At 42.9% G+C, this 21,686-nt stretch overlaps 1 protein-coding gene across 2 annotated transcripts in view; it reads left to right on the top strand.

Annotated features, from left to right (window-relative positions):
• The window catches only part of tiam2b (TIAM Rac1 associated GEF 2b), an 87,139-nt gene that overhangs the window by 28,615 nt on the left and 36,838 nt on the right, over positions 1-21,686 (top strand). For both annotated transcript variants that reach the window (XM_075459213.1, XM_075459214.1), the window contains 11 exons: positions 1,049-2,137; positions 3,514-3,979; positions 4,171-4,343; positions 5,932-6,156; positions 13,815-14,000; positions 14,082-14,228; positions 15,776-15,841; positions 16,734-16,812; positions 16,920-17,009; positions 17,119-17,316; positions 17,424-17,515. In XM_075459213.1, coding sequence (XP_075315328.1) covers positions 1,055-2,137; positions 3,514-3,979; positions 4,171-4,343; positions 5,932-6,156; positions 13,815-14,000; positions 14,082-14,228; positions 15,776-15,841; positions 16,734-16,812; positions 16,920-17,009; positions 17,119-17,316; positions 17,424-17,515 — 2,805 coding nt within the window. In that variant the 5' untranslated portion in view covers positions 1,049-1,054. The remainder of the gene's footprint in view (positions 1-1,048; positions 2,138-3,513; positions 3,980-4,170; positions 4,344-5,931; positions 6,157-13,814; positions 14,001-14,081; positions 14,229-15,775; positions 15,842-16,733; positions 16,813-16,919; positions 17,010-17,118; positions 17,317-17,423; positions 17,516-21,686) is intronic.

The raw sequence follows: 21,686 nt of genomic DNA, 5'->3' as shown, positions 1-21,686 counted from the left end.
AATGCAGTTCGATATGTTATGAAGAGAACCAGAACTGATCCAGTCACAGTGTCACCGTAACCGGGTCAGAAGATAACTTTAAAACAGAAACATCAGAAGGAACTTATCTAAGAAATGTTGATTTAAAACAAATTCATAGTTTTTTCTTTTAACTTTTAATCATGAGATAAAAGAAAACTTTGATCCGGAGACGTCTACTTCCTGGAAGATGCCTGAAGATGCCCAACAGGTTGGAGTTTAAAACCAGAAGTTTACAAAAGGAAAATCTAATGTAAAGGAAACACGAAACTGTAAAAGTTTTAAGCCTGGTGTGATGTCACTGTGATGTCACTGTGATGTCACTGCGCATGCTTTTAGTCTTTGACTAATCGCTGGTTGCGTGTGGAAAGAAGAAGTAACGGAGCTGGAGCTGGAGCAACTCTTTCTGGAGGAAAACGAAGCAAGTTCTGCATGGTCTTCTTCTTCTTCTTCTTCTTCGGATTGTTAGCATCCTTGTTTGCAACCATGAACGGAGGATCTCTGTGGTGATGAGCATCATCATCACATGATCTGTGACTGAAGAATGGCGCCGTAAGGTCTGCTCAGGTCCCAACATCAACCTCTGCACGCTGGTGCCTCGCCTCGTCTACGTGTAATAGCATTTTTCTGCCACTTGGGGGCAGCATCGTAAAAAGCTGCTCTTGGTTGTGTCGTTGCTGTTGTTGGTCCTTTAGCTTTGCTCTGAGTTTTCGTTTCTTTTTGTTTTTCATCAAAGTTCTGCTAGAATTAGAATCAGATTGTATAGATACATCAGCAGCTGATTCCGACCCGAGGCCTCGTTGTCAGAGCGTCTGGCTCTGATGGCGAAGGCGCTCGGCGTGCAGGTGGTCGTGGTTACGATGCAGGCGTTGAGCCCGTTGGTGGTTCAACGCCTCATAGTTAAAATGTTTCCTGTCAGAATCGCTGACAGCCGACATCGTGCCTCAGCGCCGGCTTTGGTTGATCCCTGCTGTCCTTCACTTCCTGTTTGCCTCGTGTTGATGATGTCATCTCCTTGCTCCTCCTCCAGGTTGTCATGGGAAACGCTGACAGTCACAGCAGCTTCATCTCTCCCGTCAAGCCTTCCTGCTCCATCAGGTTTTCCTCCAGGAAAGAGGAGGTGCCCTCAGCTCGCAGCTGGTGGCGCAGCAGCCAGGGCAGCTGCAGGAGCCGGGGGCGGAGCTACCAGAGCCAGCACGCCGCCGGCACGCCCCACACCTCCTGGCACTATGAGCACGCACCCGTCGGAGGCTCCCCTCAGAGGTTCAGCCGGGCGGAGCGGCCGCAGGGCGCCAGCAGGACTCAGTTTGGATACCGGGGGAGTGGCGGCGAGCGGGCGTCTCTGGAGAGCGGCGGCAGCCCCAAGGTGCTGCTGAGCAAAGATGGCAGCATGAGGGTGGAGTTCACCAACGCCAGGGTGGTCCCCGTGGAGCCTCAGGGGCCGCCACCCAGTGCCGCCGCTGGCCAAGAAGTGTCCCTGCGCACCAGCAAAGGCAGCTCGCTCAGCTCTGACGGCTCCTGGTACGACTCGCCGTGGGGCGCCGGTGGCGAGCTGACCGACAACGTGTTTGTGGACAGCAGCAGCGGCTACAACACCTTCTCCTCCACCCGCACTGAGGAGACCGCCACCAGCAGCAGCGGCTACAACACCTGCTCCTCCGCGCAGGTGGAGGACATCTCACCTGGATTTAGCTCCGCCCTCCTCCTCCACGCCGCTGAGACCGCCGTGGGCTACAACACCTGCTGCTCCGGCCGCACCGAGGACAGCGGCATCGGAGACTCGATGATCCTACAGCCGGACCTCCGAGACCTCAGCCTGGTTTCAGCGTCCAGCGTCTACAGCAGTCGCAGCACGCTGGCCGCCTTCCCCACAGAGCCGGGGACCTTCCTGCAAGAGCAGCCCGCCGCCGCCGCAGCGCTGGATGACATCATCCAGGGGGAGGCGGGTTCAGTGGGAGGCGTGGAGCAGCGGTACTCCTCCCACACGCTGCCCTGCCGCAAGCCGGAGCCGGCGAGCGCCAACTCCACCGGTAACAACCGGAAAGACTTCCTGAAGAGTCGAATCAGACAACTGAGCGACTGGACGGGAAGTTTGAGCCGGAAGAAGAGGAGGATGCAGGTGAGCACGCCAACACGTCAAACACGCCAACACGCCAACACACAAAACACGCAACACGCCAAAACGCCAACACGCCAGCACGTCAGCACGCCAACACGCCAACACACAAAACACGCAACACGCAACACGCCAACATGCCAACACGCCAGCACGTCAACACGTCAACACGCCAACACACAAAACACGCAACACGCCAAAACGCCAACACGCCAGCACGTCAGCACGCCAACACGCCAACACACAAAACACGCAACACGCCAACATGCCAACACGTCAGCACATCAACACGCCAACACGTCCAAAACGCCAACACGCCATCACGTCAGCACGCCAACACGCCAACACACAAAACACGCAACACGCAAACATGCAAACACGTCAGGACACCAACACGCCAACACGCCAGCACACCAACACGCCAACACGCCAGCACATCAACACGCCAACACGCCAGCACACCAACACGCCAACATGCCAGCACATCAACACGCCAACACGCCAACACACCAACACGCCAACACGTCCAACACGCCAACACGTCAAACACACCAACACGCCAACACGCCAATACACCAACACGCCAACACGCCAACACGTCAAACACACCAATATGCCAACACGCCAACACACTAACACGCCGAAAAGCCAACACGCCAACACGCCGAAAAGCCAACACGCCAACACGCCAACACACTAACACGCCAACACGCCAACAGGCCAACACGCCAACAGGCCAACACGCCAACAGGCCAACACACCAATACGCCAACACGCCAACACGCCAACACGCCAACAGGCCAACACGCCAAACACGCCAACAATTTTAACCAGACAAACTGTTTAATCAGGTTTATACTTAAATTCAGTATCTCGCAGTAAATGTGAGATAAAAGTTCTGTTCAGGTAAACGCTGATGAACGGGCTTCGGGCTCGGTTCCATCAGGGGGCGGAGCCTCAGGCCGGCTGCTCTGTGCTGACTCGGCAGTATTTTCACACCCAGTTAAACTGTAATGGAGGGGAACACTGAGCTCAGTAAAATCCACTCATAAACTCCTTAAAAGCAGATTTACGACCCAGCAGCAGTGAGTAAAGGAGCTCATCAGAACCCTTCAGGTTCTGGTTGTAACACGCCAACACGCCAATATGCCAACTCCTCAAACACGCCAATCAGAACCCTTCAGGTTCTGGTTGTAACGTAGAACCGGATCAGAACTGCTGCTGTTTTCTCTGCAGGAGCCCATCAGAACCTTTCAGGTTCCGTTTGTAACACGTCAACACGCCAACACGCCAATATGCCAACTCCTCAAACACGCCAACCAGAACCCTTCAGGTTCTGGTTGTAAGGTAGAACCGGATCAGAACTGTTTTCTCTGCAGGACCCACACGGCAGCGACACCAACGGGCTGAGCTCCTGCACCACGCAGTGGTCCTGCAACCCTCTCCACCCCCTGAACCAGAACCACTTCCCTCCGGTCCACTGTGGCTCCTCCAGGAGCCTGAACCAGAACCAGAACCAGAGCAGCGACGCTCAGAGGCAGAACGTCTACGAAAGCTTCATGCAGGAGCTGGAGACGGGCCGCAGCAGCACGGCCGACCGGACCGAGCCGTCGGAGGGGGACGGAGACGAGGCGGAGGAGGAGGAGGCGGAGGTGGAGATGGACGGGGAGGTGGAGGCGGGCGGAGCGGCGGGGGCGGAGCTGGAGGTGCTGCTGGAGAAGGAGCAGGGCGTGGTGCGGCGGGCCGGGTGGCTGTCCTTCAAAGCTCTGATCAGCGTCAGCAAGGACCGGAAGCTGGAGCTCATCGCCCGCCGCAAGTGGAGACACTACTGGGTGACGCTGAAGGGTGAGTCCCCCCCCCAAAATAATAAATAATAAATAGTAATAAATAATAATAAATTAATTAATTAATAAATAATTAATCAATAATAATAAATAAATAAATAAATGATAAATAAATGATAAATAAATGATAAATAAATAATCAATACATAAATAATAATAACTAAAGACTCGATGGCGGTTTCGTCCCCTCAGGCTGCACGCTGTTGTTCTACGAGACGTTTGGGCGGAGCGGCGCTGAGCAGGAGCTGTCTCCTCGCTACGCCCTGCTGGCCGACGACAGCATCGTGCAGGCCGCCCCCGAACACCCCCGGAGGGAGCACGTCTTCTGCCTGAGCAACGCCTACGGAGACGTCTACCTGTTCCAGGTGAGGAACCGCCTCGCCCTGCGGCGCAGGGTGTCCCTGAACGCACCGCAGGGCAGGTTTCTGTTGGGATAATCTTTCTGGGAACTCGTTCTTTCTCTGCTTTGGCTGTCGGCTGCGTCTCTGAACCGGTTGTTCGGCCTCTTTTTCTCTGCATGCTGAGCTGTTTCCTCCCTCTGCTGCCGGGGGGGGGGGCAGGACAGCGGTGGATCACAGCTGTTTATGAGCTTCTGAGGCAAACAACGCTCACATTTCTGAGCTGAAAGCCGTCTTTGGCTTGTTGTTGGCGTGTTTCTTGGTTAAAACGACGGAGTCAGAGTTTCCCTTCTTCATGCTAAGCTGAGTTAAAGCTCTCCTGGATGCACATCTGCACAGAGATGAAACTCCCTTATTTCTGCTTTCCTTCTCTCAAATGTTACAAGCAGCTGAAAGCAGGACTTCAGGGGTCAGAGGTCGCAGAGTTTTAAAAATAGACGCAGCGCACTTCCTGTTTCCTCCCCGGCGGCGGCTGTGATGACCTGAGAAACGAGCCCAGAGAGCTCTCCTTCCCTCCCAGAGTAGCTGTCTGTTTACAGGGACACAAATCACTGAGCGGAGCGTCCACGGCGCTCCAGAGGGCCGAGGTGTGGAGGAGCTTTTATTAGCAGCTGAGGATGGAGGGAGGAGGGTGGAAGCTCGCTAATGGGAGTCACAACACGCGGCTAATTGCTGCAACAAATGCTCCACTTTACGAGGAAGAGCGAGTAAATCTGAGCGGTTTCCCTCTTAAACACAAGCAGCTGTCGGTGTCAGGAAGTGAAGACGCTTCAGGGAACATTTCAGACCCGAGATGCACGAGTTTTTAGCTTCCACGCTGGTGTCAGGTGTCATTTCTGAACATCTTCTTACCCCCTGCTGCGTCCTGTGAGCAGAGTTCCAGCCTCGTTTTGGTGTTGATGAAGGTAGTCCGGCTAGTTGGCTGGGGTTTAAAAAATAAAGCTTTTTGCTTCTCAGAACAATATGCGTTCAACAGAGTAATACATTTGCATCACAAAATGGTTCTCCAGGAAAAAGTCAGACCTCACAATCTCTTGGCGCTATTTTTGCCTCCCTTGATATCAATGCGTTCAGCCACCTAGCAATAGCCGCGCCTGTTACGGTGTTTGCTGCTCGGAAGCAGGGGACTGCTCACTCTGCACTTCGGTCTGCTGGGTCTGGACAGCAGGCAGTGATACGAAGGGAGAGAAAATAGGGCCAAGAGATTGTGAGGTCTGACTTTTTCCTGGAGAACCATTTTGTGATGCAAATGTATTACTCTGTTGAACGCATATTGTTTTGAGAAGCAAAACGCTTTATTTTTTAAACCCCAGCCAACTAGCCGGACTACCTTCATCAACACCAAAACGAGGCTGGAACTCTGCTCACAGGACGCAGCAGGGGGTAAGAAGATGTTCAGAAATGATGTTGCTGATATGGGATGTTACACAGCTTCATGTCAGAAGAGGCGAACTGTCCCTTTAAAGAGGCGAACAGTCCCTTTAAGGAGAACTTTGGTTAATGACCCAGAAGCAGGAATCACAAACCCCAGCTGACTGGGTTCTGTCCCCTTCAGGCCACCAACCAGACGGACCTGGAGAACTGGGTGACGGCGATCCACTCGGCGAGCGCCGCCCTGCTGGCCAGGCGTCAGGGGAAGGAGGACACGCTGCGGCTGCTGCGCAGCCACAGCCGCTCGCTGCTGCACAAGATCGACATGGACGGGAAGATGAAGAAGATGGCCGAGCTGCAGCTGTCCGTCATCAAGGAGCAGAGGAACCGGAAGGCGGTGGAGAACCAGGTCAGTGAGGCGGGTCGGCAGAACCGAGCTGATGCTCGTTGGACTGATGAAAGTCAGCTTCAATGTTTTCACCCGGTAAAATAATCCAACCTGTTTCATTTCAAACACGGTCACCTGCATCACCGTCCCACCTGAAGTCAGTTTTACTGTTAAAACTAGTATTATTAAGAAACTAAAAGAAAGAAACGATAAAAAACAATATGAAACTAAAAGAAACTAAAAGAAACGAAACGATAAGAAACGAAAAGAAACGATAAGAAACGAAAAGAAACGAAAAGAAACGATAAGTAACGAAAAGAAACGAAAAGTAACGAAAAGAAACGAAAAGTAACGAAAAGTAACGATAAGTAAGGAAAAGTAATGAAAAGTAACGATAAGAAACGAAAAGTAACGATAAGAAACGAAAAGTAAAGAAAAGTAACGATAAGTAAGGAAAAGTAATGAAAAGTAACGAAAAGTAACGAAAAGTAACGATAAGTAACGATAAGTAAGGAAAAGTAAGGAAAAGTAAGGAAAAGTAAGGAAAAGAAACGAAAAGTAACGAAAAGTAACGAAAAGAAACGAAAAGAAACGAAAAGTAACGATAAGTAACGAAAAGAAACGATAAGAAACGATAAGAAACGATAGGAAACGATAAGAAACGAAAAGTAATGATAAGAAACGAAAAGTAACGAAAAGAAACGAAAAGTAACGATAAGAAACGATAAGAAACGAAAAGTAACGAAAAGTAACGATAAGTAAGGAAAAGTAATGAAAAGTAACGATAAGAAACGAAAAGTAACGATAAGAAACGAAAAGTAACGAAAAGAAACGATAAGTAAGGAAAAGTAATGAAAAGTAACGAAAAGTAACGATAAGTAACGATAAGTAAGGAAAAGTAAGGAAAAGTAAGGAAAAGAAACGAAAAGTAACGAAAAGTAACGAAAAGAAACGAAAAGAAACGAAAAGTAACGATAAGTAACGAAAAGAAACGATAAGAAACGATAAGAAACGATATGAAACGATAAGAAACGAAAAGTAACGATAAGAAACGAAAAGTAACGAAAAGAAACGAAAAGTAACGATAAGAAACGATAAGAAACGAAAAGTAACGAAAAGTAACGATAAGTAAGGAAAAGTAATGAAAAGTAACGATAAGAAACGAAAAGTAACGATAAGTAAGGAAAAGTAATGAATGTTAACGATAAGAAACGAAAAGTAACGAAAAGAAACGAAAAGTAACGAAAAGTAACGATAAGTAAGGAAAAGTAATGAAAAGTAACGAAAAGAAACGAAAAGTAACGATAAGTAAGGAAAAGTAATGAATGTTAACGATAAGAAACGATAAGAAACGATAAGAAACGAAAAGTAACGAAAAGTAACGATAAGTAAGGAAAAGTAATGAATGTTAACGATAAGAAACGAAAAGTAACGAAAAGAAACGAAAAGTAACGATAAGAAACGATAAGAAACGAAAAGTAACGAAAAGAAACGAAAAGTAACGAAAAGTAACGAAAAGTAACGAAAAGAAACGAAAAGTAACGAAAAGTAACGAAAAGTAACGATAAGTAAGGAAAAGTAATGAAAAGTAACGAAAAGTAACGAAAAGTAACGAAAAGAAACGAAAAGAAACGAAAAGTAACGAAAAGTAACGAAAAGTAACGATAAGTAAGGAAAAGTAATGAATGTTAACGATAAGAAACGAAAAGTAACGAAAAGAAACGAAAAGTAACGATAAGAAACGATAAGAAACGAAAAGTAACGATAAGAAACGAAAAGTAACGAAAAGTAACGATAAGTAAGGAAAAGTAATGAAAAGTAACGATAAGAAACGAAAAGTAACGATAAGTAAGGAAAAGTAATGAATGTTAACGATAAGAAACGAAAAGTAACGAAAAGAAACGAAAAGTAACGAAAAGTAACGATAAGTAAGGAAAAGTAAGGAAAAGTAACGAAAAGAAACGAAAAGTAACGAAAAGTAACGAAAAGAAACGAAAAGAAACGATAAGTAACGAAAAGAAACGATAAGAAACGATAAGTAACGAAAAGAAACGATAAGAAACGAAAAGAAACGAAAAGAAACGATAAGTAACGAAAAGAAACGATAAGTAACGAAAAGAAACGAAAAGTAACGATAAGAAACAAAAAGTAACGATAAGTAACGAAAAGAAACGAAAAGAAACGAAAAGAAACGATAAGTAACGAAAAGAAACGATAAGGAACGAAAAGAAACGAAAAGAAACGATAAGTAACGAAAAGAAACGAAAAGTAACGATAAGAAACGAAAAGTAACGAAAAGTAACGATAAGTAAGGAAAAGTAATGAAAAGTAACGATAAGAAACGAAAAGTAACGATAAGTAAGGAAAAGTAATGAAAAGTAACGAAAAGTAACGATAAGTAACGATAAGTAAGGAAAAGTAAGGAAAAGTAAGGAAAAATTAACGAAAAGTAACAAAAAGTAACGAAAAGAAACGAAAAGAAACGAAAAGTAACGATAAGTAACGAAAAGAAACGATAAGAAATGATAAGAAACGATAAGAAACTAAAAGTAACGATAAGAAACGAAAAGTAACGAAAAGAAACGAAAAGTAACGATAAGTAACGATAAGTAACGAAAAGTAACGAAAAGTAACGATAAGAAACGAAAAGTAACGAAAAGTAACGATAAGTAAGGAAAAGTAATGAAAAGTAACGATAAGAAACGAAAAGTAACGAAAAGTAACGAAAAGTAACGATAAGTAAGGAAAAGTAATGAAAAGTAACGATAAGAAACGAAAAGTAACGAAAAGAAACGAAAAGTAACGAAAAGTAACGATAAGTAAGGAAAAGTAACGAAAAGTAACGAAAAGAAACGAAAAGTAACGAAAAGTAACGATAAGTAAGGAAAAGTAATGAAAAGTAACGATAAGAAACGAAAAGTAACGAAAAGTAACGAAAAGTAACGAAAAGTAACGATAAGAAACGATAAGAAACGAAAAGTAACGAAAAGTAACGAAAAGAAACGAAAAGTAACGAAAAGAAACGAAAAGAAACGAAAAGTAACGATAAGTAACGAAAAGAAACGATAAGAAACGATAAGAAACGATAGGAAACGATAAGAAACGAAAAGTAACGATAAGAAACGAAAAGTAACGAAAAGAAACGAAAAGTAACGATAAGAAACGATAAGAAACGAAAAGTAACGAAAAGTAACGATAAGTAAGGAAAAGTAATGAAAAGTAACGATAAGAAACGAAAAGTAACGATAAGTAAGGAAAAGTAATGAATGTTAACGATAAGAAACGAAAAGTAACGAAAAGAAACGAAAAGTAACGAAAAGTAACGATAAGTAAGGAAAAGTAATGAAAAGTAACGAAAAGAAACGAAAAGTAACGATAAGTAAGGAAAAGTAATGAATGTTAACGATAAGAAACGATAAGAAACGATAAGAAACGAAAAGTAACGAAAAGTAACGATAAGTAAGGAAAAGTAATGAATGTTAACGATAAGAAACGAAAAGTAACGAAAAGAAACGAAAAGTAACGATAAGAAACGATAAGAAACGAAAAGTAACGAAAAGAAACGAAAAGTAACGAAAAGTAACGAAAAGTAACGAAAAGAAACGAAAAGTAACGAAAAGTAACGAAAAGTAACGATAAGTAAGGAAAAGTAATGAAAAGTAACGAAAAGTAACGAAAAGTAACGAAAAGAAACGAAAAGAAACGAAAAGTAACGAAAAGTAACGAAAAGTAACGATAAGTAAGGAAAAGTAATGAATGTTAACGATAAGAAACGAAAAGTAACGAAAAGAAACGAAAAGTAACGATAAGAAACGATAAGAAACGAAAAGTAACGATAAGAAACGAAAAGTAACGAAAAGTAACGATAAGTAAGGAAAAGTAATGAAAAGTAACGATAAGAAACGAAAAGTAACGATAAGTAAGGAAAAGTAATGAATGTTAACGATAAGAAACGAAAAGTAACGAAAAGAAACGAAAAGTAACGAAAAGTAACGATAAGTAAGGAAAAGTAAGGAAAAGTAACGAAAAGAAACGAAAAGTAACGAAAAGTAACGAAAAGAAACGAAAAGAAACGATAAGTAACGAAAAGAAACGATAAGAAACGATAAGTAACGAAAAGAAACGATAAGAAACGAAAAGAAACGAAAAGAAACGATAAGTAACGAAAAGAAACGAAAAGTAACGATAAGAAACAAAAAGTAACGATAAGTAACGAAAAGAAACGAAAAGAAACGAAAAGAAACGATAAGTAACGAAAAGAAACGATAAGGAACGAAAAGAAACGAAAAGAAACGATAAGTAACGAAAAGAAACGAAAAGTAACGATAAGAAACGAAAAGTAACGAAAAGTAACGATAAGTAAGGAAAAGTAATGAAAAGTAACGATGAGAAACGAAAAGTAACGATAAGTAAGGAAAAGTAATGAAAAGTAACGAAAAGTAACGATAAGTAACGATAAGTAAGGAAAAGTAAGGAAAAGTAAGGAAAAATTAACGAAAAGTAACAAAAAGTAACGAAAAGAAACGAAAAGAAACGAAAAGTAACGATAAGTAACGAAAAGAAACGATAAGAAATGATAAGAAACGATAAGAAACTAAAAGTAACGATAAGAAACGAAAAGTAACGAAAAGAAACGAAAAGTAATGATAAGTTACGATAAGTAACGAAAAGTAACGAAAAGTAACGATAAGAAACGAAAAGTAACGAAAAGTAACGATAAGTAAGGAAAAGTAATGAAAAGTAACGATAAGAAACGAAAAGTAACGAAAAGTAACGAAAAGTAACGATAAGTAAGGAAAAGTAATGAAAAGTAACGATAAGAAACGAAAAGTAACGAAAAGAAACGAAAAGTAACGAAAAGTAACGATAAGTAAGGAAAAGTAACGAAAAGTAACGAAAAGAAACGAAAAGTAACGAAAAGTAACGATAAGTAAGGAAAAGTAATGAAAAGTAACGATAAGAAACGAAAAGTAACGAAAAGTAACGAAAAGTAACGAAAAGTAACGATAAGAAACGATAAGAAACGAAAAGTAACGAAAAGTAACGAAAAGAAACGAAAAGTAACGAAAAGAAACGAAAAGAAACGAAAAGTAACGATAAGTAACGAAAAGAAACGAAAAGAAACGAAAAGTAACGATAAGTAACGAAAAGAAACGATAAGAAACGATGAGAAACGATAAGAAACGATAAGAAACGAAAAGTAACGATAAGAAACGAAAAGTAACGAAAAGAAACGAAAAGTAACGATAAGTAACGATAAGTAACGAAAAGAAACGAAAAGTAACGAAAAGTAACGATAAGAAACGAAAAGTAACGAAAAGTAACGAAAAGAAACGAAAAGTAACGATAAGTAACGATAAGTAACGAAAAGAAACGAAAAGTAACGAAAAGAAACGAAAAGAAACGAAAAGTAACGATAAGTAACGAAAAGAAACGAAAAGAAACGAAAAGTAACGATAAGAAACGAAAAGTAACGAAAAGTAACGAAAAGAAACGAAAAGTAACGATAAGTAACGATAAGAAACGATAAGAAACGAAAAGTAACGATAAGAAACGATAAGAAACGAAAAGTAACGAAAAGTAACGAAAAGAAACGAAAAGTAACGAAAAGAAACGAAAAGTAACGATAAGTAACGATAAGAAACGATAAGAAACGAAAAGTAACGATAAGAAACAAAAAGTAACGAAAAGTAACGAAAAGAAACGAAAAGTAACGAAAAGTAACGATAAGAAACGATAAGAAACGAAAAGTAACGAAAAGTAACGATAAGTAACGAAAAGTAACGAAAAGTAACGATAAGTAAGGAAAAGTAACGATAAGAAACGAAAAGTAACGAAAAGAAACGAAAAGTAACGAAAAGTAACGATAAGAAACGAAAAGTAACGAAAAGTAACGAAAAGTAACGAAAAGAAACGAAAAGTAACGAAAAGAAACGATAATAAACGAAAAGAAACTAAACGATAAGAAACAAAACGATAAGAAACTAAACTAAAAGAAACGAAAATAAAAGAAACGACAAGAAAGCAAAAGTAACGATAAGAAACGGTATGCAACCGGCATTCCGACATCCCGTCACTCAGACTTGACGCCACTGCGACATCCCGCCATACTGACAGTTTGGTACCACCATTCCGACACTTTGATACCACCATTCCGTAAAAATAAAAATAAAAAACGAGCACAGACCGCTCAGTCAATGGCATGTACCCATAGAAAAAATACACACACATCACACAACCTGACTATCGACTGCTAACAAGTCCACAGTCGCCTCAGGCACGCCGCTCAGGCCGGGAGATTGGACCGAAAAACAAAAAGTTTTCAGTGCAATCTGTTGGTTTTCTTAGCTAGGAAATTGTTTTTGAATTGGCTCTATATGAACGAATTGGATTATTTTATGAATTATGATTATTATTAATTAATTGAATTCCAATTGGCTTGAATTGGACTTACTATCTAAGTGCCTTGAGATGACATTTGTTATATTTGGCGCTATATAAATAAAAATGAAAAAAAAATGAATAACAACCATGATCAGTAACCTACACAAACCCAGACACATAATGGCTCAGCGGCCAGCAATCGGATAAACCAATGAAGTGAATCAATCCTGTGAAAGAATGAAAACAAGTGAATGAAACCTGCACTCACCCATTATGAAGTTAACTCTGCCAGCCCCTCCATAACCTGCTCAGCCAACTCCTTGACGTCGGGTATGGTTGGTAACGTTACGGCGGCTAGCATTAGCAACGAGGCTGCTAGGCTTGCTAAATCGGTAAGCATTAGGCTACTGAAGAAAGCTAGTCTTTTTAGCTACGTTATATTATCATCTTTCTTCTCGGCTATAAGTTAACCTTTGTTTACGGCCACTGGCCCTAACCTGACGCGCTAGCTGTCAAATCACTGGAAGTTTTCACCGGAAGTACTCGCGCACACACAAAAGCTCTCTCCAGACATGTCTTTCTTTCATTCCGCCCAGATGAAATTTAATGCCACTCTTTGAAAATCGGCGAAATTTAAGACATTTTATCTGCCGGTGAACCCAAGTGTCCATTGTCCTGATAAAGATCTAGCCTACCAGCTGTTGTGAGGCTTCACTTTGACAGCATTCTCAGTGGTTTAAGGTAAAATAAATTGAGGCAATTGTCACAAAAACAAATAGCATCCGTTTTACACTGCCAAATGAAATATTGGCTACACAACGAGCCCCTCGTCAGCCCTCATCATCAGTAAATTTCTGAGTGGGTGCGATCAGTCTTGCTTGACTTGCGTGTTGGAATGTCTCTCGGGCATTTGTAGCTGGTGCAGCCCTATTATTGCATGGCGAGCTGTCCACGCGTGTGGTGCTGAAATCGCGTGTCGGAATGGTGGTATGTTGAAAAGAAAAAATCATACCGCCATTTCGACAAAAGAAAAAATGAAATTCGGAATGACGGGACGTTTCATTTCTTAAAAAAATGTCACCATTCCGACAATTGAACGTCACTGTCGGAATGTCGGTATGTCGGAATGGCAGCATGTAACCATAAGAAACGAAAAGAAACAATAAGAAACCGTTCACCTGTTCGTAAGTAACTAAAGGGTGTAGCACACAGCTCTTAACCTGCCTCCCTGTATCTGTTCGCTGCTGTTAGAACTGAACCGTTCACCTGTTCATCTGCAGCTTCTTTGTGCTCAGATCCAGCAGTGGGAGCAGAACCTGGAGAAGCTGAACCTGGATCTGTTCAGGCTCAGGTGTTACCTGTCCAGCCTGCAGGGCAGCGAGCTCCCCAACCCCAAGAGCCTCCTCGCCGTGGCCAGCCGGCCGTCCAAGAGCATGCTGGGACGTCTGGGCGTCTTCTCCGTGTCCTCCTTCCACGCTCTGGTCAGAAGCCTGAAACGCCTCCAGCTGTTAGACGGGTGAAAGCGTTCGCATCATAACCTGTGAATCTTTGGGCTTGTGCAGGTGTGCAGTCGGGAGGAGGCGCCGCTGCGCCGCCGCTGCCGGTCGCTGTCAGGAGGAGGCGGCAGGAAGAGAGGCCTGCCGTTGTCTCTGAAGGTCCTGAGCGGGCTGAGCAGACCCAGACGGGACGGAAAGCCCTCCGATGCCCAGGTAAAAGACCGCACCGCCAACACCTCAGGTTCCAGAGAAGGTAAAAGTCTTTAAAAACCTGCTAAGATCCGTCTCTCTGAGGCTTCTCTCCCAGCTGAAGCTCCATCCTCCATGCTCCTAGGAACAGGAAGAAGGAGTTTTACACCTCAGACGCCCTGATATATGCTCCCAGGAACAGGAAGGAGTTTTACACCTCAGACGCCCTGATATATGCTCCCAGGAACAGGAAGAAGGAGTTTTACACTTCAGACGCTCTGATATATGCTCCCAGGAACAGGAAGAAGGAGTTTTACACCTCAGACGCCCTGATATATGCTCCCAGGAACAGGAAGAAGGAGTTTTACACCTCAGACGCCCTGATATATGCTCCCAGGAACAGGAAGAAGGAGTTTTACACCTCAGACGCCCTGATATATGCTCCCAGGAAAAGGAAGAAGGAGTTTTACACCTCAGACGCCCTGAGATATGCTCCCAGGAAAAGGAAGAAGGAGTTTAACACCTCAGACGCCCTGATATATGCTCCCAGGAACAGGAAGAAGGAGTTTTACACCTCAGACGCCCTGATATATGCTCCCAGGAACAGGAAGAATGAGTTTTACACCTCAGACGCCCTGATATATCCTCCCAGGAACAGGAAGAAGGAGTTTTACACCTCAGACGCCCTGATATATGCTCCCAGGAACAGGAAGAAGGAGTTTTACACCTCAGACGCCCTGATATATGCTCCCAGGAACAGGAAGAAGGAGTTTTACACCTCAGACGCCCTGATATATGCTCCCAGGAACAGGAAGGAGTTTTACACTTCAGACGCCCTGATATATGCTCCCAGGAACAGGAAGGAGTTTTACACCTCAGACGCCCTGATATATGCTCCCAGGAACAGGAAGAAGGAGTTTTACACCTCAGACGCCCTGATATATGCTCCCAGGAACAGGAACCTCCAAACTGTAGCTTCATGATCAGGTTTCTTTATTTTAGTTTCCTCCGGTCTGCAGCCGTCAGAAACTCGCCGGCTTCTTGCTTCCTTCTCTGACTGACGGAGGTTAAAGTGTCGGAGGTCAGATTGTTGCTCTTTCTCAGCTGGTTTCTGCCCCCCCCACACTGGACCACATTCTTCCTCGTGGATACAGAATTTAGTAAATAAAGGCGAGAGAAGAAGAAGAGAGGAGGAGGAGAAATGATAATAAGGAGAGGAGTGAGGGTTTGTTTAGCTGGACAGATGTTTGCTGTGTGGGGGTGTCTGAGGATTAGAAACTTTCAGGGTCTTTTATTCTGAATTCTTTTGTTAATCCCCCCACAGATGACCTCCTCCCTCTTTCTTCAGCTCCTCTTTAACCTCCTTCCACCTCCTCAGCGTCCTGCTGCTTCTCTCCTTCCCTTCCTCCCCCTCTTATTTTTGTGACCTGATCATAATTAACTTCAGATTTTTAAATCTCTTTCTTTCCTGTTTACGTGCTAACAGATATTTTCCTCCTGATTCGCTGCTTTTCTTCATAAAACACGGGTTTAGATTGAAATGTTCCCATCGTCTGTTTTTCCTGCTGCAGAATCTGGACTGCGTGTCCAAACAGAGGGATGTGGCGCCCTCTGCCGGCCGAGCTGCTGCACTGCAGGTACGCTCACGTCTGTCTTATTGTTGGAAAACTCACCACTGATTTAATATGTAATATTTTCTCATCAAACAAACAAGTGACTGTAAAATATGTCTCATGAACGGTTTGTCATCAACCAGATAAAGAAAAAGAAGAAATAAATGTTAAATGGGTTGAATTAAAGCTGAATTATGGTGATAAATATGTGGTAAATGCTGCGTTTGCTCTTTCAACACAACGACTCTAACAAGATCTGTATGATTTTATGAATAATGACTGTGTTTATGTAGTTGGTTGGTTCAGCCCACTGATTAATAATAGCCTGTCTGCTGGTTTCATGTCGGCAGATTGAATAGAACCGACTTTATATTGTTTTATGTCATGTAAACACAGAAATTAATTCCAGCTATTTGTGCAACTTAAAAGTAATTCTAACATTAAGAAGTGTTTGTGATGTGCTGAGCTTCAGCTTTAGCTTCAGATTCAGCTTTAGCTTTAGCTTCAGATTCAGATTCAGCTTTAGCTTGAGCTTCAGATTTAGCTTTAGCTTCAGTTTTAGCTTCAGATTCAGCTTTAGCTTCAGATTCAGCTTTAGCTTTAGCTTCAGATTCAGATTCAGCTTTAGCTTTAGCTTCAGATTTAGCTTTAGCTTCAGTTTTAGCTTCAGATTCAGCTTTAGCTTCAGATTCAGCTTTAGCTTTAGCTTCAGATTCAGATTCAGCTTTAGCTTCAGATTCAGCTTTAGCTTTAGCTTCAGATTTAGCTTTAGCTTTAGCTTCAGCTTTAGCTTCAGATTTAGCTTTAGCTTAATTTCATCACATATCCTCTTCTCATCTGTGTGGTGGAGTTCATTCACTCTGATGATGTCCCACTGGGTGTAAAAGTTAACAGGATCCCTGACTCTGTTTTTCAGCTGTGTGTTGAGCAGCAGCCTCCAGCTGTTGGAGTTTTCTCTCTGCACATCTGCCGACCCGACGCTGAGCAGAACTTTGGTGAGAACGGCACCAGATGAGACGGTTTACATCAGTGCTTGTTGGGTTTGAGCCCTTTTAAAGTGGTTTAACACCCACCTCACCTGCTTCTTCTGGTCCACCTGCAGGTTTTGCAGTGAACGGTCTGGTGGACGGAGCAGGTCAGAGTCACGTCTTCGTCAGCGAGGTCGACCCGCTGGGACTGTCGGCCCGAGAAGGTAAATCATCTGGGGAAAAGTCTCAGTTTCTGATTCGTTACAGGGAAAATGATTCATCAGACCAAACAAAGATCTGATCTTGTGACGTCATCGGTGTCCTCACCATCAGGTCTCCGGGCCGGTGACGAGGTCCTGGCTGTGGGCGGAGCCTCTGTGTCCGGACTGGACCTGGACCTCCTGCAGAGTCTCTTTGGACACCAGAACCTGCAGCTGCTGCTGCGGAGAGACGAGTCACCCGACCCCGAGGAGCCCGCCGGCGTCTGGCCCGGCCTCGGCCTCCCTGCTGACCTCCTCACCTGGACCTCAGGTACGCCAGGCCGCTGGGACGGCTCCAGACAACAAGACGCACCTGATGTTTGAAGGCTTTGGTCCTCCCAGAGGATTCTGGGTAAACACTTCCTGTCAATGTCACAGATTCGCTGCTCGTCTCTGAGGCCGCCTGCTTCCCGCCTCCTGGCGTTGATGATGTCATGACGCCGCCTGAGGACGCCGGGCCACCCGAGCAGGTGAGGTTCAGTCTGTGAAAACACTTTTCTAAATCCTTTCTTCTGCCTCGTGTATTTACAGAAACTAAGGCTGGGCAAGTTAACGCGTTAATTATTTAACGCTAATATTTTTACGCGCATTAACGCATGTTTTATTTTTTTTACAATTTTTATTTTTTTTCATGAAAAAAAAAAAAATTTGAGGGCTTTTGTGCCTGTAATGGAAAGCTCAGAGAGACAGGAAGCAGGGGCCAGAGAGAGGGGGAACAACACGCAGCACAGGGCTGTCCGATGCGGGACTAAAGCCGGGTTTTTATTTTGGCTTTTATTCTGTAAAAGTCTGTTGCTCACAGGCTTTTATTTTGTAAAAGTCCGTTGCTCACAGGCTTTTTATTTAGTAAAAGTCTGTTTCTCAGAGGCTTTTATTCTGTAAAAGTCTGTTGCTCAGAGGCTTTTATTCTGTAAAACTGTTGCTCACAGGCTTTTGTTCTGTAAAAGTCTGTTGCTGACAGGCTTTTATTTTGTAAAAGTCTGTTTCTCAGAGGCTTTTATTCTGTAAAAGTCTGTTGCTCACAGGCTTTTATTCTGTAAAAGTCTGTTGCTCACAGGCTTTTATTTTGTAAAAGTCCGTTGCTCACAGGCTTTTATTATTGTAAAAGTCTGTTGCTGACAGGCTTTTATTTTGTAAAAGTCTGTTTCTCAGAGGCTTTTATTCGGTAAAAGTCTGTTGCTCAGAGGCTTTTATTCTGTAAAACTGTTGCTCACAGGCTTTTATTCTATAAAAGTCAGTTGCTCACAGGCTTTTATTTTGTAAAAGTCTGTTGCTCACAGGCTTTTATTTTGTAAAAGTCCGTTGCTCACAGGCTTTTATTATTGTAAAAGTCTGTTGTTCACAGGCTTTTATTTTGTAAAAGTCTGTTGCTCACAGGCTTTTATTTAGTAAAAGTCTGTTTCTCAGAGGCTTTTATTCTGTAAAAGTCTGTTGCTCAGAGGCTTTTATTCTGTAAAACTGTTGCTCACAGGCTTTTGTTCTGTAAAAGTCTGTTGCTGACAGGCTTTTATTTTGTAAAAGTCTGTTTCTCAGAGGCTTTTATTTTGTAAAAGTCCATTGCTCACAGGCTTTTATTATTGTAAAAGTCTGTTGCTCACAGGCTTTTATTTTGTAAAAGTTTGTTTCTCAGAGGCTTTTATTCTGTAAAAGTCTGTTGCTCAGAGGCTTTTATTCTGTAAAACTGTTGCTCACAGGCTTTTATTCTGTAAAAGTCTGTTGCTCACAGGCTTTTATTTTGTAAAAGTCCGTTGCTCACAGGCTTTTATTATTGTAAAAGTCTGTTGCTGACAGGCTTTTATTTTGTAAAAGTCTGTTTCTCACAGGCTTTTATTTTGTAAAAGTCTGTTGCTCAGAGGCTTTTATTCTGTAAAACTGTTGCTCACAGGCTTTTATTCTATAAAAGTCAGTTGCTCACAGGCTTTTATTTTGTAAAAATCTGTTGCTCACAGGCTTTTATTTTGTAAAAGTCTGTTTCTCAGAGGCTTTTATTCTGTAAAAGTCTGTTGCTCAGAGGCTTTTATTCTGTAAAACCGTTGCTCACAGGCTTTTATTCTATAAAAGTCAGTTGCTCACAGGCTTTTATTTTGTAAAAGTCTGTTGCTCACAGGCTTTTATTCTGTAAAACTGTTGCTCACAGGCTTTTATTCTATAAAAGTCTGCTGCTCACAGGCTTTTATTTTGTAAAAGTCTGTTGCTCACAGGCTTTTATTTTGTAAACGTTTGTTTCTCAGAGGCTTTTATTCTGTAAAAGTCTGTTGCTCAGAGGCTTTTATTCTGTAAAACTGTTGCTCACAGGCTTTTGTTCTGTAAAAGTCTGTTGCTCACAGGCTTTTATTTTGTAAAAGTCTGTTGCTCACAGGCTTTTATTATTGTAAAAGTCTGTTGCTGACAGGCTTTTATTTTGTAAAAGTCTGTTGCTGACAGGCTTTTATTTTGTAAAAGTCTGTTTCTCAGAGGCTTTTATTCTGTAAAAGTCTGTTGCTCAGAGGCTTTTATTCTGTAAAACTGTTGCTCACAGGCTTTTATTCTATAAAAGTCAGTTGCTCACAGGCTTTTATTTTGTAAAAGTCTGTTGCTCACAGGCTTTTATTTTGCAAAAGTCTGTTTCTCAGAGGCTTTTATTCTGTAAAAGTCTGTTGCTCAGAGGCTTTTATTCTGTAAAACTGTTGCTCACAGGCTTTTATTCTATAAAAGTCAGTTGCTCACAGGCTTTTATTTTGTAAAAGTCTGTTGCTCACAGGCTTTTATTTTGTAAAAGTCTGTTTCTCAGAGGCTTTTATTCTGTAAAAGTCTGTTGCTCAGAGGCTTTTATTCTGTAAAACTGTTGCTCACAGGCTTTTGTTCTATAAAAGTCTGCTGCTCACAGGCTTTTATTTTGTAAAAGTCTGTTGCTCACAGGCTTTTATTTTGTAAAAGTCTGTTTCTCAGAGGCTTTTATTCTGTAAAAGTCTGTTGCTCAGAGGCTTTTATTCTGTAAAACTGTTGCTCACAGGCTTTTATTCTATAAAAGTCAGTTGCTCACAGGCTTTTATTTTGTAAAAGTCTGTTGCTCACAGGCTTTTATTCTGTAAAAGTCTGTTGCTCAGAGGCTTTTATTCTGTAAAACTGTTGCTCACAGGCTTTTATTCTATAAAAGTCAGTTGCTCACAGGCTTTTATTTTGTAAAAGTCTGTTGCTCACAGGCTTTTATTTTGTAAAAGTATGTTGCTCACAGGCTTTTATTCTGTAAAAGTGTCGCTCACAGGCTTTTATTTTGTAAAAGTCTGCTGCTCACAGGCTTTTATTTTGTAAAAGTCAGTTGCTCACAGGCTTTTATTCTGTAAAAGTGTCGCTCACAGGCTTTTATTTTGTAAAAGTCTGCTGCTCACAGGCTTTTATTTTGTAAAAGTCTGTTGCTGTTGAACCGGAAAAGAAAGTAATCGCCGGATCCACCAAACATGGAGAAGGGTACGGAACTTTTACTCGGCCATTTTCATTTTAAAGTTCTTCCAGACGGCGGAGTCGACAGAACCAAAGTCATCTGTAAACACTGCCAAGTTGAATTGTCTTCTCAGCGTAGTAGTTCCAGTCTAAAATATCACTTAAAGGCAAAACACACAACTGATAGCAGCAAGTCATTCAAGGAAACAGACAGTGGAGCGAGGCTTCTACATAAAAACTACAGAAAGATGCTGATGTTAAAAGTGTGTTTGCACAACAAATGTTATGGCACTTTCATTCATATGGCAGCACATTTAAAATAAAGCTAAATGCTAAAAGCTATACGCTACTTTTGGATTCATTTTTGGATTCTGCGTACAAATGAGATTAATCGTGATTAATCAGGGAAATCATGTGATTAATTAGATTTTAATCTCTGCCCAGCCCTAACAGAAACATTTGATCATTTTCTAAAATAAGTCGGTGAACATCCAACAGGTGAGAGTCTGAACGGATACGAGACGTTTAGGTCTGTTGTTTATCTGAAGGACGAGGAACAGCTCAGCTGCTCTAACCTCCTCTGAACCTGAACTCACCTGCAGAAATCTTTTCCCACAATCCACCTGGGTGTCATATGACCCGCGGTCAGCCTGATAATCTGAGCTTACACCGTTGGGAGCGTCTGACGGAGTCGGGCGGACGGATTAATGGCTGCCGCCTGTGAGAGCTGTAGATGTTTGTGAGCAGCTCCTCGCCTGCAGGCAGCAGCAACAGACCCAGGAGGCGCCCTCTGAGGCGACCTCTGACCCCGGCCCAGACCCTGAACATGGGGGCTCTGTGCTGGGTGCTGCCGCTGGAGGAGGACGAGGAGACGCTGGAGGAGCAGGAGGAGGAGGAGGAGGAGGAGGAGGAGGAGGCAGGGGCGGGGCTGGTGGAGCAGGTGGTGGAGCTGATGGACGAGGCGGCCTGCTGCCTGTGCTGCCAAGAACCTGCGGACAGCCGGGTTCTGCTGGTAAACAGGAGGGTTCTGCTGGGTTCTGCTGGTAAACAGGAGGGTTCTGCTGGGTTCTGCTGGGTTCTGCTGGTAAACAGGAGGGTTCTGCCGGGTTCTGCTGGTAAACAGGAGGGTTCTGCTGGTAAACAGGAGGGTTCTGCCGGGTTCTGCTGGTAAACTGTTCTGTTGGTTAACTGTTCTGCTGGTAAACTGTTCTGCTGGTAAAC

The sequence above is a fragment of the Odontesthes bonariensis genome, chromosome 24, assembly GCF_027942865.1.
Source record: "Odontesthes bonariensis isolate fOdoBon6 chromosome 24, fOdoBon6.hap1, whole genome shotgun sequence".
Lineage (NCBI taxonomy): Eukaryota > Metazoa > Chordata > Actinopteri > Atheriniformes > Atherinopsidae > Odontesthes > Odontesthes bonariensis.
The sequence above is the reverse complement of the archived record's forward strand: the minus strand, read 5'-3'. Positions and strand labels throughout refer to the sequence as shown.